Below are 14,164 nucleotides of genomic sequence, written 5' to 3'. Positions count from 1 at the left end.
GCGGCGCCCGGGGCTCGGCCTTTAAGGAGCGGGCGGGAGCGGCGGGGCGGGGAGGCGGGCGGAGCGCGGCGGGGAGGCGGGCGCCGCCGGCGGGGCTGCGCTTTGTGCCCGCAGCGCGCGCCCCCCACCCCGCCCCCGCTCCGGGGCTGCAGCTGCTCCCGCCCCGCCCACCGCGACCCCGGCGGCCGGGGAGCCGAGACCCAGCGGCCGCCCGGGACGGCGGCGAAGGCGGCGCGCGCGGGGCGCCCTGGGGACCCCCGAAGCTCGCGGAAGGTGAGCAGCTGGGGGACGCGAGAGAGGGCGTTCGGCAGGGTGACCCGGAGACCGAGTCTCCGCCCCGCACCTCCAACAGGTGCCGACCCATCTGGAAGTGGGCGATCGCGGGCGAGCCGCGGGGCGGGCTTGGGGAGCCGGGGGCCCCGGGCGCCCCGCACCGACCGCGAGCCGCGCCTGCCTTCCCGGGGAGGACCTGCCCTTGGGGACCGGCTCGATCCAGTCGGGAAGAGCCCCGGGGACGGACGGGACGGACGTGCCGGCGGCCACCTCGTCCCGGCTGCCTCTGCCCTCCCCCCTCCCCACTTTATCCTAGCTTGTGTCTACGGAGTTTTCTGGATGTTTCTCTCAGGAGCCCTTGTGGGTCAGGCGAGCAGAAAAAGAAACAGATCGGGAGCCCAGTGACCACCTAGGAGCCCTGGAGAGGACTCGGTCCCCAAGGGCCCGGGACCGCTCCCTGGGCCCCTGGGGTGGTGGTGGGGGGCAGGCTGTGGTGGTAGAGGCTGTGAAGACCCGGCCCCGCCTCGAGGAGCTAAGGCCCCCCTTCCCCCCTCTTCGTCAGGTTGTCTTCCTAAGCTTTTACTGTTAGTCTCTGTAGTAACCCCCCCAACCCCCCCCCCCCCCCCCCCCAGTGTCTGGATTCTTTTTTCGGTGGAAGATTGGTCATGTACCCGACTGCTAACATCACTTTACACTGCATTCACTGGCTAGTGTGCCGGGCCACATTCCTATTATTCGTATGATCTCCACCTTACGAAGGAGGAACGTAGGACTGAAGAGTTGTGACTTGCCCAAGGTCATGGAGGCAGAGTGGAAGAGGCTAGTCTCCCAAGTAAACCTTCGGAATTCCTAATGGGTTCTGTCCACCTTCCATCGGCCCAGAGAGGACCTACTGGGCCCGGATTAGAAGGAAGCGCACCTTATGTATGAGCCCCAGCTTGTTAAAACTGACAGTTGAGCTGAAAAAGAAAAAAACAAAACAAAACCGGGGTGCCCCTTCTACCCTCTTCAGACGTCACCAAATATGGAAAGGAAGCGGGTCCCTCCCATTTCCCTCACCCTCCGTGCAATCCTCTTTCTATTCTTCTTATCTTTACCAGGCTGTTTATCCGCGTGCTGTACTCTGTGGTCCTTAGTGATTGGACAATGCTTTATTCACTGTGATGTTAAGCTGCCAGGATTCCTTTGCCCGAGTCTTGGGCAACTTCACGGCAGGCTGGTGTTCCTTCACCCTCTTGCAGGCCCGTGGGCTGTCATGTCTTCTATCAAAAGCTAGGTCAAAAGTGACCTCTGAGGTGGAGAAGTAGGCTCTCTGGGCAGGTTGAAGTGGGAATTAGGATAGCCTCAGGGGAGGTTACTTAAAAAAAAAATCTGTCTCACTTAACCCTACAATTCCATTTCAGGGCTATCCTTCAGGTATACTCTTATGTATATGAAGTATGTATTTTCATTAAATATTCATTGCGGCATTGTTCGTCTTAGCAAAAGGATGGAAATGGAAACGACTCAATTATTACCAATATACTGGATCCTTGAGTCAGATCGCGTAATAGCCACATAATAAAATAGAGTTCTTAAAAACCTTGGAGCGGGCTGGGGGAAGTGGCTCAGTGGTAGAGTGCTTGCCTCACATGCAGGAGGCCCTGAGTTCTATTCCTTAGCACCACATAAACAGAAAAAGCCAGAAGTGGCTCTGTGGCTCAAGTGGTGGAGCACTGGCCTTGAGCTGAAGAGCTGAGGGACAGCACCCAGGCCCAGAGTTCAGGCCCCACGACCGACAAAAAACAAAACAAAACCTTGGAGGGAAAGTGTGGCAAAGATAGGTATTTACTAGGAAGATCTTTAAGCCCTATTTTTGTAGTGTCAGTTTGTGTAGTGTCTCATTGTGTGTGTGTGTGTGTGTCTGTCTGTGTATGTGTGATGTGTTTGAATGTTTACATTCCATCTCTCAGAAAAGACACAACCCCCACCCCAGGAGAGCTATGGCTTTAGTACGAGATAGGAAGGAGTTTTGAACCTTATATCCTTTCATTCAATAGTCAAAAGTAAATATATGTTATTTTTAACATTTGCTTCTCTCTAAGGTGGAGTTCATGGTGAGCACACATCTGTGAGTCATAGGTCTGGGGTACTACTATGATTATTTGTTGATGTAATAGTAGTGGTCACATTCCCTGCTTACTAGGGACCAGGGTTTTGTAATATCTCTAATGTTCAAGGAAATATGTATGGTGTGATCTGTGAACTAACTTCCTTATCTTTTTTCTCTCTCTTGTTTCTTTCTTTTTTCCCCTTTTTAAGTTAATTTACTTATCTTGAGAGGTCTTGTTGTGCAGCAGGGCTGAGCTCAAGTTTACTTTGTGTTCCAGGCTTAAAGTCTTGATCCTACCTTAGCCTCCCCAATGCTGAGATTACAGTGTATACTACCACACACTGTTCTCTCCTTACTCCCATCTTCCTTCTCTTCTCTTCCCTTCCTTTTCTCTTTCTCTCTCTTCTCTTTCTTCCCCTTCCCCCCAACTTATCTTCCTACCTACCTTCCTTCCTTCCTTCTTTCTTTCCTTCCTTCCTTCCTTTTTCTTTTTTCTTTTACTGTGCTGGGCTTGAACCTGATGCATGTGTGCTATACAAGCACTGAGCTTATATTATTAGCTCTGAAAGTGCCATTTTTGAAAGTAAAACAAAACAACAAAAACAGTTAATTGTCATATGGATTAACCTGATATTATTGCCTTCATCTTTCAAGTATTATTTATCTTAATTTCAAGATGCAACAGAGGACCAGACAAGTTAAACAAATCATTTTAGGGCATAAGGTTATTTTTATATAGTGCCTTAGCCAGGGTTCAAGCCCAAGATGTTTGGTGCCAGATCTTAATTGTTAACGCTGTTATTCTTTCTTGTTTTCATTGTTCAGGTGTGCTATACCTTGCTGTCCTGGCCCCTTCTTTTGGTATTTGGGTCCTCCCAAGGCCTGAACCATGCCCACTTTTTCTTAGCTCTGATGCTCACACTGAGTAGAGGTGAAGTCCATGTCATCGGCTTGATCAGATGATGGTGCTGAGATTGAAGGGAGATGAGTTGTACCCCTATGTGTGCGTGTACCCTCCTCCCAGCTCCAGCTCCAGCTCCAGAAGGAATGCCCAGAGCTGTTTCTTTCCAACAATTGGCCAGATGGTCAGTCTCCTTTTAGAAGAGCCAGCATTAAGATGAGGTCGCAGCCGGGCAGCGATGGCATATGTCTATAATCCTAGCTACTCAGGAGGCTGAGATTTGAGGGTCATGGTTCCAAGCCAGTCTGGGCAGAAAGTCCATGAGACTGTCTCTTTTTTTTTTTTTTTTTCTGTTGGTCGTGGGGCTTGAACTCTGGGCCTGGGTGCTGGTCCTGAGCTCTTCAGCTCAAGGCTAGTGCTTTACCACTTTGAGCCACAGCACCACTTCCGGTTTTCTGGTGGTTAATTGGAGATAAGAGTCTCAGAGACTTTCCTGCCTGGGCTGGCTTTGAACCATGATCCTCAAATCTCAGCCTCTGAGTACTTAAGATTATAGGCCTGAGCCATTCCTCAGCTATCCATGAGATTATTTCCTCCAATTAACCACCCAAAAGCTAGGAGTGGAGCTGTGTCTAAAGTGGTAGCGCACTAGCTTTGAGGAAAAAAAAGAAAAACTCAGGGACAACACTCAAGTCCCAGGTCAAGTCCTAGGCCTGGTGCATGCTGGGCCCACGCGCACGTGCACACAAACACACACACACAAAGCAGACGAAGCGATGGTCCATCCTTAGCAAGTGGGAGTTACAAACATTCTCATCACATGGATATAACGGTGCCAGAGAATCAGATAGTAAGAGACCCCATAACTTTGTTTCCTCCCCTGTGTTGGGGATCATACCTGGGGCTTTGTGTGCATAAGTAAGGGCTCCACCACTGGGCCACATCCCCAGCCTGCCCCATCTATTTTTCCCATTAATGATGTATTTGTGTTAGGCAGGCCTGGTAGACTGAGAGATCTACCACTACAACTGAAGCCTCCAGGGAAACAGGATTCTCCTAGATGTTAGGAGGTCAAGGTTCTTGATTTAGCCCTGCTATACTTCAGCTCTCTCTCGCTCGCTTGCTCTCTCTCTCTCTCTCTCTCACACACACACACACACACACACACACACACACACACACACACACACACACACACACACACACACACGATGAGTTATCTCATCTGATTATTGCAAATAACTGCCCTGTCTTCTGTCTAGAGGATAATGACACTTGTTGCCTTGCTTTGGAACGTTAAGAGTCAGGCATTCATTTGTGCTCATCCTTGCACATCTTGGTTTGGGGAGGAACAAGTGCAAGATCACTTAAGTAATGAGGTTCAGTTTACTAGTACCTTCCTTTAACATTCATGTTGCTCCAAACACCTGCTTCTGCCGGAATGGCCTCGGGGCCTGAGGTTTGGCAGTATGCACCTTGCTCTAGATCTTCTTCCAAACCTCTTAGCTCCCCTTACAAGCTGAGGCAAGCCTAGCACCAGTCTCAGCCTCCTGAGGAGCTTGCCAACATGCCTGAAGCAGAGGCAGGGATAGGATTAGCCCGCCCACTGGTTAGTCCAGAACCATGATATCACTTCCTTACACCTGAAGTCTAGGTGTAAGCTCAAATACCAAATAACATTTCTGATATCAGAAATAAAAATAAAGCCGGGCGTTGGTAGCTCACGCCTGTAATCCTAGCTACTCAGGAGGCTGAGATCTGAGGATCGCGGTTCAAAGCCAGCCCGTGCAGGAAAGACTGAGAGACTCCTATCTCCAATAAACTACCAGAAAACCGGAAGTGGCGCTGTAGCTCAAGTGGTAGAGCGCTCGCCTTGAGCTGAAGAGCTGAGGGACAGCGCCCAGGCCCAGAGTTCAAGCCCCACGACCGATCAAAAAAAAAAAAAATGTTTTATTTCCAAAATCCCTGGAAGTTTTAATAATTTGAGGTTTTGCTCTGTCCGGGGGAATCTCAATCAGTAAGAGGGAAAGAAAAACGAAATTAATGAAACTCAAATGTGTTTCTTTTCCCCAGCCTTTGGTTTTACTTTGGGTGCTTTTATTGGTTAATTCTTAGCTTGAGTTGGGTTTCAAATCCCAGTCTCTGGTGTGCTACTTTTTCTATTGATGGGAGGATGGGAGGAAAAGCAGAAGTTTGCCCAGAAGACAAAGAAAGTCAAACGTGAAGCCTCCCAGCTTCTGTGGAAGCCCTACAAGGTTCTGTTTTGTCTTCTCAGCTGTGATCTTAGCTCAGAGAAGGTCATGTTTTGTTTTAGTCTTTGTCTTCCTTCCCGTTCCAGTTGGTCCCAGTCTTTTTGAGGTAGGGATGGCTGAGAGGTCACAATGCTTGCATTGTTCAGGATGATGGTTCTGGACTGAGATCATGTACCCAGTTTTCTGAGGAGCTCAGAGTTGAAAGAATCAGACACTAGACCCATCAGTAGTTTAATTGTTGGGCCAGGTCTACTGACTATTTTTAAAGGAAGACAAAAAACAGGACACATATTAAGTGTCTGTGCTTATTGTTTGTAGTGACAGAATATTTGAGCCCTGGATGCCTTAGAAAATGTGAGATATAGATTTACTTTAATGTTAAAGTTTCTTTTTTTTGTTTTTTGTTTTTGTTTTTGGGTCCGGTCGTGGGGCCTGAACTCTGGGCCTGGGCACTGTCCCTCAGCTCTTCAGCTCAAGGCTAGCGCTCTACCACTTGAGCCACAGCACCACTTCCGGCTTTTTTCTTTTTGCTTATGTGGTGCTGAGGAATCGAACCCAGGGCCTCAGGCATGCAAGGCAAGCGCTCTACCACTGAGCCAACTTCCCAGCCCCAATGTTAAAGTTTCTTAAATTTTTTTTTTTCATTTGTGGGGCCTGGGCACTGTCCCTGAGCTCTTTAGCTCAAAGCAAGCACTCTACCACTTGAGCCACAGCACCACTTCCGGGTTTCTGGTGCTTAATTGGAGATGAGTCTCATGGAGGGCTGGGAAGGTAGCTAAGAGGTAGAATGCTTGCCTCACATACATGAGGCCCTGGGTTCGATTCCTCAGCACCACATAAACAGAAAAGGCCAGAAGTGGCACTGTGGCTTAAGTGGTAGAGTGCTAGCCTTGAGCTGAAGAGCTCAGGGACAGCACCCAGGCCCAGAGTTCAGGCCCCACGACCGACCCAAAAAAAAAAAAGTCTCATGGACTTTCCTGCCCAGGCTGGCTTTGAACTGGCTTTGAACTGCAATCCTCAGATCTCAGCCTCCTGAGTAGCTAGGAGTAGCTAGTGCAGGCGTGAGCCACCAACGCCTGGCTTAAAATTTTTATATATATTTTTTCTCATTCTTAATAATTTACCTCATTCTTTGTGGAATTTGAATGCTTCCCTTTTTGTCTATAAAATTTTCAGTGCTAAGTGTATCTCATATGTATCCTCTAACCCAACAGTTTGACAAATCTTAGTTGATACGTATTTTCCCTTTTTTTACCATAGAATAAGCAGATCTCAGACAGTTTATCATTTTGCCTATACATCATATGTATCTCTAGCAAAGGACATTAAAATTCCTTGAGAACTCAAAGGTGGGACCTCTCTACATTTGCATCTCTAGTGTTTACACAGTGGTATATAAATTGTTGTTGAGTGGATAATTGAATGGAAAACAAGTCCTACTTTTTTTTTTTTTGGTTCCAGTACTGGGGCTTGAACTCAGGGCTCTTGCATAGCTTTTTGCTCCAAGCTAATGTTGTACCACTTGAGGCACAACTCTACTTCCAGCCTTTAGGTGGTTAATTGGAAATAATAGGCTCATGGACCTTCTTTCCAGAGCTAGCTTTGAACCTTGATTCTCAGATCTCAGTCTCCTGAGTGGCTAGAATTATAGGCACGAGCCCTTCTCCAGTCTGCAAAGGAGACCAACTTCCTGAGCTTATTCAGCTACTTACTGTAGGAACGGAACACACTGGGCTGAGAAAGATGGAAGACCACCTGGAGAGAACAGTGACTTCCTCCTTTCCCCAACTGCTTTCTAGGTCCTTCTTTGGTCTCCTCCTCTTCCTGTTTTCCCCAAATAATTGCTCCACACACACTGATTTATCTTTTCCTCCCTCTGTGTGCTGATTCTTAGAGTTTAGAGCAATATCCAGAAGTTGATTCCATCATGGCGGAAGTCCAGGTAGAGACCCGGGCCAGTGTAGACTGGCAGAAACGCTGCCTGACCCTGGAAACACAGCTCTTCCGGTTCCGTCTGCAGGCCAGCAAGATTAGGGAGCTGCTGGCTGACAAGGTGAGTAGCAAGGATCATTGCAGGAGTTAGCAGCAGGCTGCAGTCAGGGAGGCAGAGCTGGGGAAAGTAAACTTTCAATGAGATAATTTTCCGTGGTTTCATGTGGCATGAAACACAAGGTAGATTCTTGGTTTAAGGATTAAATTCTGAACAACTTACTAAGCTTTAATTTGGCATTTCTGTCTGTTCTGCTTTTCATATGCCAAATCAAAGAATGGTATCAATCTTGGCCCTATGTTACCTTTTTAGGGCTGAACTCTATACCCCCAGCCCTCCTCTTTTGTTTTTGTTTTCTTTTTTTCTTTTTTAATGTGTCTGCCATTTGGGGGGCTTAAACACAGGGCCTAGGTTCTACCACTTGAGCCATAGCTCCATTTCTTGCTTTTTAGTGGTTAATTGGAGCTAAGAGTCTCATAGCCTTCCTTGCCTAGTTTGGCTTCAAACCATGATCCTCAGATCTCAGCCTTCTGAGTAGTTTAGGGTTACAAATGTTAGACACCAGCACCTGTCTTGCTTGTTTTGCCTTTGAGATAAAGTATATTTGTGTGTGTGTGTGTGTGTGTGTGTGCGCGTGCGCGCGCGCACGCACATATGTATATATGTTTACTTTGAGTAACTCAACCTTTTATTTTAATTTGTTTTAAAACATTAAGTAGTTGTACAAAGGAGTTGCCATTGAACAAAGCAACGTATGAATATATTGAATCTTGATCAGTGTTACCCCTTTCATCATTTCCACCCATCTATCCCAATCCCACCCCTTCTCCCAATTTTCTTTTTTTGCCAGTTGTGGGGCTTGAACTCGGGGCCTGGGTGCTGCCCCTGAGCCTCTCTGTACTCCAGGCTAGCACTCTACCGCTTGAATCACAGTGTCACTTCCAGCTCTTGAGTGGTTAGTTGGAGATAAGAGTCTCATGGGGACTTTTCTGCCTGGGCTGGTTTCAAGCCACGATCCTCAGATCTCAGCCTCCTGAGTAGCTAGGATTATAGGCGCCTGGCTCAATATTCTTAATTTTGTAGGATATACATTGAATTTTATGAGGGTATTCTCACCCCCAGGTCGCTCTCATTTTGATTATATTATTATTTTTCCCAGTTAATTTTTCTCTCACAGTACAAAGGTAAAGCTCAGCTCCTTTCCAATTCATGTGTTCATTAAGAAAGTCTGTTTTATTGACAGTTGTACAACCTCAAAATCAGGAAGGCAAGTCAGTGGCCGTTTCAATAATTGGGGCAAGGCTGTGGACTAGCCTAAACTAGGAACTCTTGACCCCTGAGTCAGTTGGCATTGTTCTCTTAGTGTGTTGGACAGTGCAGGGTTCCTGTGGATATGTGACAATGGAAGAATTCATCCACCTTAGAAGAAGGGCTGCAGTTGTCAAAGTGTGTTCAGAATCACATGACATGCTGCTTGTTCAAGTGTGTATATGTTCCCGAGCTACTCCAGTCCTCTTGATCCAAATCTTCAGGGTGCTGCAAATAACTGGGTGCCACTAAGCACAACAAGCTCCCAGAGAATGATTTTGTACACTATAAAGTTTGAGCTTAATACCGTAAGTTATGATATTGGGGGAGACACGGTGAAGGAAGAAAAGGGAAGGAAGGAAGGAATCCATTTGGGCTAGGTGGTCTGAAACATGAAGGGACAGACTTCTGTACAAAACCGGAATTAGTTATTTAAAATATCCTTCTAGCCGGGCGCTGGTGGCTCACGCCTGTAATCCTAGCTACTCAGGAGGCTGAGATCTGAGGCTCAAGGTTCAAAGCCAGCCCGGGCAGGAGAGACAGTGAGACTCCTATCTCCAATAAAAAAAAAAAAAAACACCAGAAAACTGGAAGTGGCACTGTGGCTCAAGTGGTAGAGCACTCGCCTTGAGCTGAAGAGCTGAGGGACAGAGCCCAGGCCCAGCGTTCAAGCCCCATGACCGACAAAAAAAAAAAAAAAAAGAAAATATCCTTCTAAGTGAAGAGATGAGTGTTGAAAAAAAAAGCCAGAGGATTTCTCAGGGCAAATTGAAGAGGGAAAAATGAGACTAATCCGAGGGAGGAAGGGCTGTGCCCCGCCTTCTTTTAATACAAGGAATAAAGTTGGAGCTTTTACAGTTGTGAAGTCAGATATAACATTTGGCTAAATGGCGATCTGAGTTGAAACTCTATCTTCTGTATGAAGGCAGGACTACTAAAGGGCCCAGCCTAAATAAAAGGTATATAAGGGCGTGATGTCACACCGCTTGTAGTTCCCAGCTACTGTTGTAGGAAAGAATCCAAAATAACGGCTTTGCCAGGTAGATGTTTCTTTCTTTCTATTATAACTGCTCCTGTCTTATCAGTCCGGCTCCAGGATGATGTTCTCGGTATCTGAAGATGGTTCACCTTGATACCCACATTACCATTTCCCCCTTGAAATCCATACCCACACGCACCATATATTCCTTCGGTTGTGTTCTCACTGACCCAATCTCAGTCACATGTTATACTTAGCTTCAAAGGAGGTTGGGAAGTGTCATCTTTATTTTAAATAGTTACGTGCTGCACTATGGGTGATCTGCTTATGAGCAAGAAGATGAGAATACGTCATGGGGAACAGCCAGCTGTTATAAGTCTAAAGAAATGAGAATTAAAGTTGTTTTTTTTTTAAGTATTTAGTGAAGTGGTCTTAAAAACAACCTTTAACAAGAAAACGTCAAAAAATACTTCCAGTACATTTAAGTTTATGTAACTTCTTTTCAGTGTGTGGGCTGGAGCCTAGGGCTTTGCATGTGCTAGCAAATTCTCTCCCACTGAAGTATAACCCCCAGCCTGTGTGTAGTTTTGTTTGTTTGTTTGTTTAAACCCTGCAAAAACAGCATTTCCTGTTGTTTAGAAGAGTCAGTTATTTCTTACTCCAGTTCCACAGTTGTGTGTTTTGCCATTTGAAAATGAGTATGTGATTTCAAGTGAGCCGAAGGTCTGCTAGAGCAAATATTAAAACCCTTGACTTTTAAGGGGCTGGATATGTTCAACTGGTAGAGCAAACCTGCCAGCAAACGTAAGACCCTGAGCTCAGACTTCAGTACCGCCACTGAAAGAAGAAAAGAAAGCCATTGTCTTTGATTTCAACAGAGTTAGAACCATTTAGAATCCAGCACACTCAAAATGCTCATAGGAAATAGGCAAGTGAGCTTCTTGAGAGGAAAACTGGAGAGGACATACTGAAGCCACTTACTGGAAGGAGAAAATGTAACCCTAGTGTGATCAGGTAAATAGATTCTTCCAGAGAGTAATGTTTATGGAGTAGATTTTTATGTGACATGTGAAATTTGGGCGTGATAGACAATATAGCTTGTGTCTAAATAGCATGGAGTCTGGAACTCTTTGATCTGAGTTTGAATCCTAGTTCTGAATCTTTTTTGGGGGGGGAGGGGGAGGGCAAGTACCAGTGTTTGATTTCAAGGGCCTCGTGCTTTCTTGGTTTGCTTGCTTTGCTGGGTTCTCTTTAATACTTGAGCCACATCTCTAGCCTGGCCTTTTCTGGTTCATATTTTATAGATGGAGTCTTGTAGACTTTTTTTCCCGTGCTGGCTTTCAACTTTGATCTGTTGGATCTCAACTCTTAGTAGCTAAGATTTCAGGTGTGAGTCATAAGCATCCATCTCTGGCTCTGAATCTTACTAGCTGTATGACCTTGAGCAGGTTACCTTTCCTGTCTGCTTCAGTTTCTCTCTTGCTCTTTTTTTTTTAATTGTTGTTATCAAGATGATACACAGAGAAGTTACAGTTATGTAAGTCAAGTAAAGTTAAATTTCCTTCTTTTTGTTTTGTCAGTTATAAGGCTTGAACTCAGGGCCTAGGCCTGGGCACTGTCCCTGAGCTCTTTTGCTCAAGGCTTTACCACTTTGAGCCAGAGTGCCACTTCTGGTTTTCTGGTGGTTAATTGGAGATAAGAGTCTCACAGACTTTCATGCCCAGGCTGGCTTTGAACCATAATCCTCAGATCTCAGCCTCCTGAGTAGCTAGGATTACAGGCATGAGCCACCAGAGCCTAGCCTGCTTCAGTTTCTTGATCTCTGTAATAGCGATAATAATGCCCTTTGTTAGGAAATTTTCAGTGAGTTAATGCTCCTTAAAAGCTGACATATAGCTATAAGTATAGGCTACCTGCTCCTTTTTTTTTTTGGTCCATCATGGGGCTTGAACTCTGGGCCTAGGTGCTGTCCCTCAGCTCTTCAGCTCAAGACCAGAGCTCTACCACTTGAGCCACAGCACCACTTTTGGTTTTCTGGTAGTTAATTGAAGATAAGAGTCTCATGGACTTTCCTGCCTGGGCTGGCTTTGAACTATGATCCTCAGATCTCAGCCTCCTGAGTAGCTAGGATTATAGGCATGAGCTGCCAGCACCTGGCTCTATGTAGGTCTTATAAGACAACCCTCTAGGCTCAAAGTTGACAGCGTCTGGCTTAAAGCCATTCTTTCTGTATATAGGTGAGTTCTAACCAGTAAACTGAAGAGAAGATGAAAAAAGTAATTTTGTTACTAATGATGCTGGGACAAGTGAATGTCATACTGTCCTGGTAAACTGCTCTCCTGAGTACAACTTTTGTATCAGGAAACACCAGCGAACAACTTCTATCTACATTGCTATTCTAGGTCATGTACATTACACTAGTGGGCATCTTGGGTAACCTTAACAACCCTAGGAGGTAAGGGCTGTTGTTTTCTCTAACAGAAGAGATTCTGGAATTTGTATGAAGTCACACTGTGGAGGAATTAGCCAGGCTTCAGAAGCTTGGCTCTTTCCTGTACCATTCTGTCCAATAGATGCCAGGCAGTGATAAGAATGTTGAGTCCTCTCTTTTTTTTTTTTTTTTGGTACTGAGTATGGAACACAGGCCTTGCACATTCTAGGCATGTGTTCTGCCACTAAACTACCTTACCAGCCCTTAGAGCTCTGAGACAGCTTCTTGCTTTGTAGCTCAAGCTAATATCAAACTCATGATTCTCTGCTTTGATTGCTGGGATTATAGGTGTGGATCCCCAGGCCTGGCTTGAATCCTCTTTCCAAAGGAACATTTGAGACCCAGGATGATGTAGTTCTTAGCTCTGGCTGCTGCGGGGCCCAGCAGAGTTGTACCAGGGTGCAGGAGACTGCCCTTTGCTCTTGTTGATATAGGGCTGATATTTCACAGCTTCACTGCCTGTAACAAGGAGCCATACACAAGGAGGTGGAATACCAGATCCATGCCAAGGGCCTTTCATCAGGTGGCTGCAGCCAGTTCTAGGACAACTTATGAGTCTCAACTTTCAACAGGGTGAAAGTAGATTGTCAGCTGCCTGAGCCCGAAATCCTTGGCTGGCATGTCGCTCCAGACCCATGCACTAACAGAACAGCTAAGGACATGGTCCTAGGGAACTTTCTGAGAGGAGGAACAGAACAAAAGTAAGGAATGGACTGCCTGTAGTCCCAGTTCTCAGAGCTCCATGAATGGCTCTTTAAGCAAGTATGGAGAAGAAAGGTCTACTCAAGTGAAAACAGTATCTGCTGGAATTAAAAGAACAAGTTGATCTGGGCATCAGAGGCTCAGGCCTATAATCCTAGTTACTCAGGAGGCTGAGATCTAAGAGTCTTGGTTTGAAACCAGCCCTGGCAGGAAAGTCCATGAGATTCTTATCTCCAATTATCCACCTGAAAACCAGAAGTGGAGCTGACGCTCAAAGTAATAGAGCATTAAACTTAAGCAGAAGTCTCAGGGACAGCCACCCAGGCCCTGAGTTCAAGCCCCACCACCGAAGGAAAAAACAATGCTGAGCACTCAAAAACTAGCATTTCAGCTTGGACACACTTGAAAATATTCTAGTGGTAGCTAGCCCCTCCCTTGTCTACTTGTCCTGTGTGGATCTGGCTTTTTCTCCAACTGTTCAACCATCTCTCTTTAGCCTAAAAATGTACAGTGTATTAAGCAGTTCTTTTTCTGTCCCAGTGTCTAAATTTCCTAGTTGAAATTTGCTTTCCTTGGGTAAAAGATAGAAGAGAAGGGGCCCCAAGGCTGCTGCTAGACAGTGAAAAGAATGTTACACAGAAGCTAGTTCATAATTTAGGGCGTCTTTTATCAGGGCGTCTTTTCCTTGTCCATTTTTTTTTCTTCTTTCTAGGATTGGAGAGACACATAGCTTCTCAGTACCCATTCCATTTGAGGGAGAGTGTGTGGGTTGGGGTGACTGGTCCTGTCTCCCGTTCTGGAAGATAAGATTGGGATATGCTTCAAGTATATGTATAGGGAAGACAGGTTTCCCAGGAATAAGATGAGTTAGGGGAGATCTGGGAATGTGGCTTAATGGTAGAGCGCTTGCCTAACATGCATGAAGCCCTGGGTTCAATTCCTTAGTACCACATAAACAGAAAAAGCCAGAAGTGGTACTGTGGCTCAAGTAGTAGAATGCTAGCCTTGAGCAGAAGAAGCTCATGAACAGTGCCCAGGCCCTAAGTTCAAGCCCCAGGACTGACGGGAAAAAAAAAAAAAAAAAGATGAGTTAGGTGAGGAAATATGTAGCATCACCTGAGAGCTGACTACGCGGATTTGCCCTGCCTATTCAGAGCCTTTAGCTTTAGTTACTGA

General features: G+C 46.1%; 1 protein-coding gene across 1 annotated transcript in view; it reads left to right on the top strand.

Annotated features, from left to right (window-relative positions):
- The first annotated feature begins 217 nt into the window (after positions 1–217).
- Plekhh1 (pleckstrin homology, MyTH4 and FERM domain containing H1) overlaps positions 218–14,164 on the top strand; it is a 52,629-nt gene continuing 38,682 nt past the window's right edge. The window contains exons 1-2 of the mRNA XM_042691825.1: positions 218–273; positions 7,413–7,571. Coding sequence (XP_042547759.1) covers positions 7,446–7,571 — 126 coding nt within the window. The 5' untranslated portion in view covers positions 218–273; positions 7,413–7,445. The remainder of the gene's footprint in view (positions 274–7,412; positions 7,572–14,164) is intronic.

Source organism: Dipodomys spectabilis, unplaced genomic scaffold, assembly GCF_019054845.1.
Source record: "Dipodomys spectabilis isolate Male_0828 unplaced genomic scaffold, ASM1905484v1 ptg000146l, whole genome shotgun sequence".
NCBI lineage: Eukaryota > Metazoa > Chordata > Mammalia > Rodentia > Heteromyidae > Dipodomys > Dipodomys spectabilis.
This window is presented reverse-complemented; position numbering and strand designations above follow the sequence as displayed.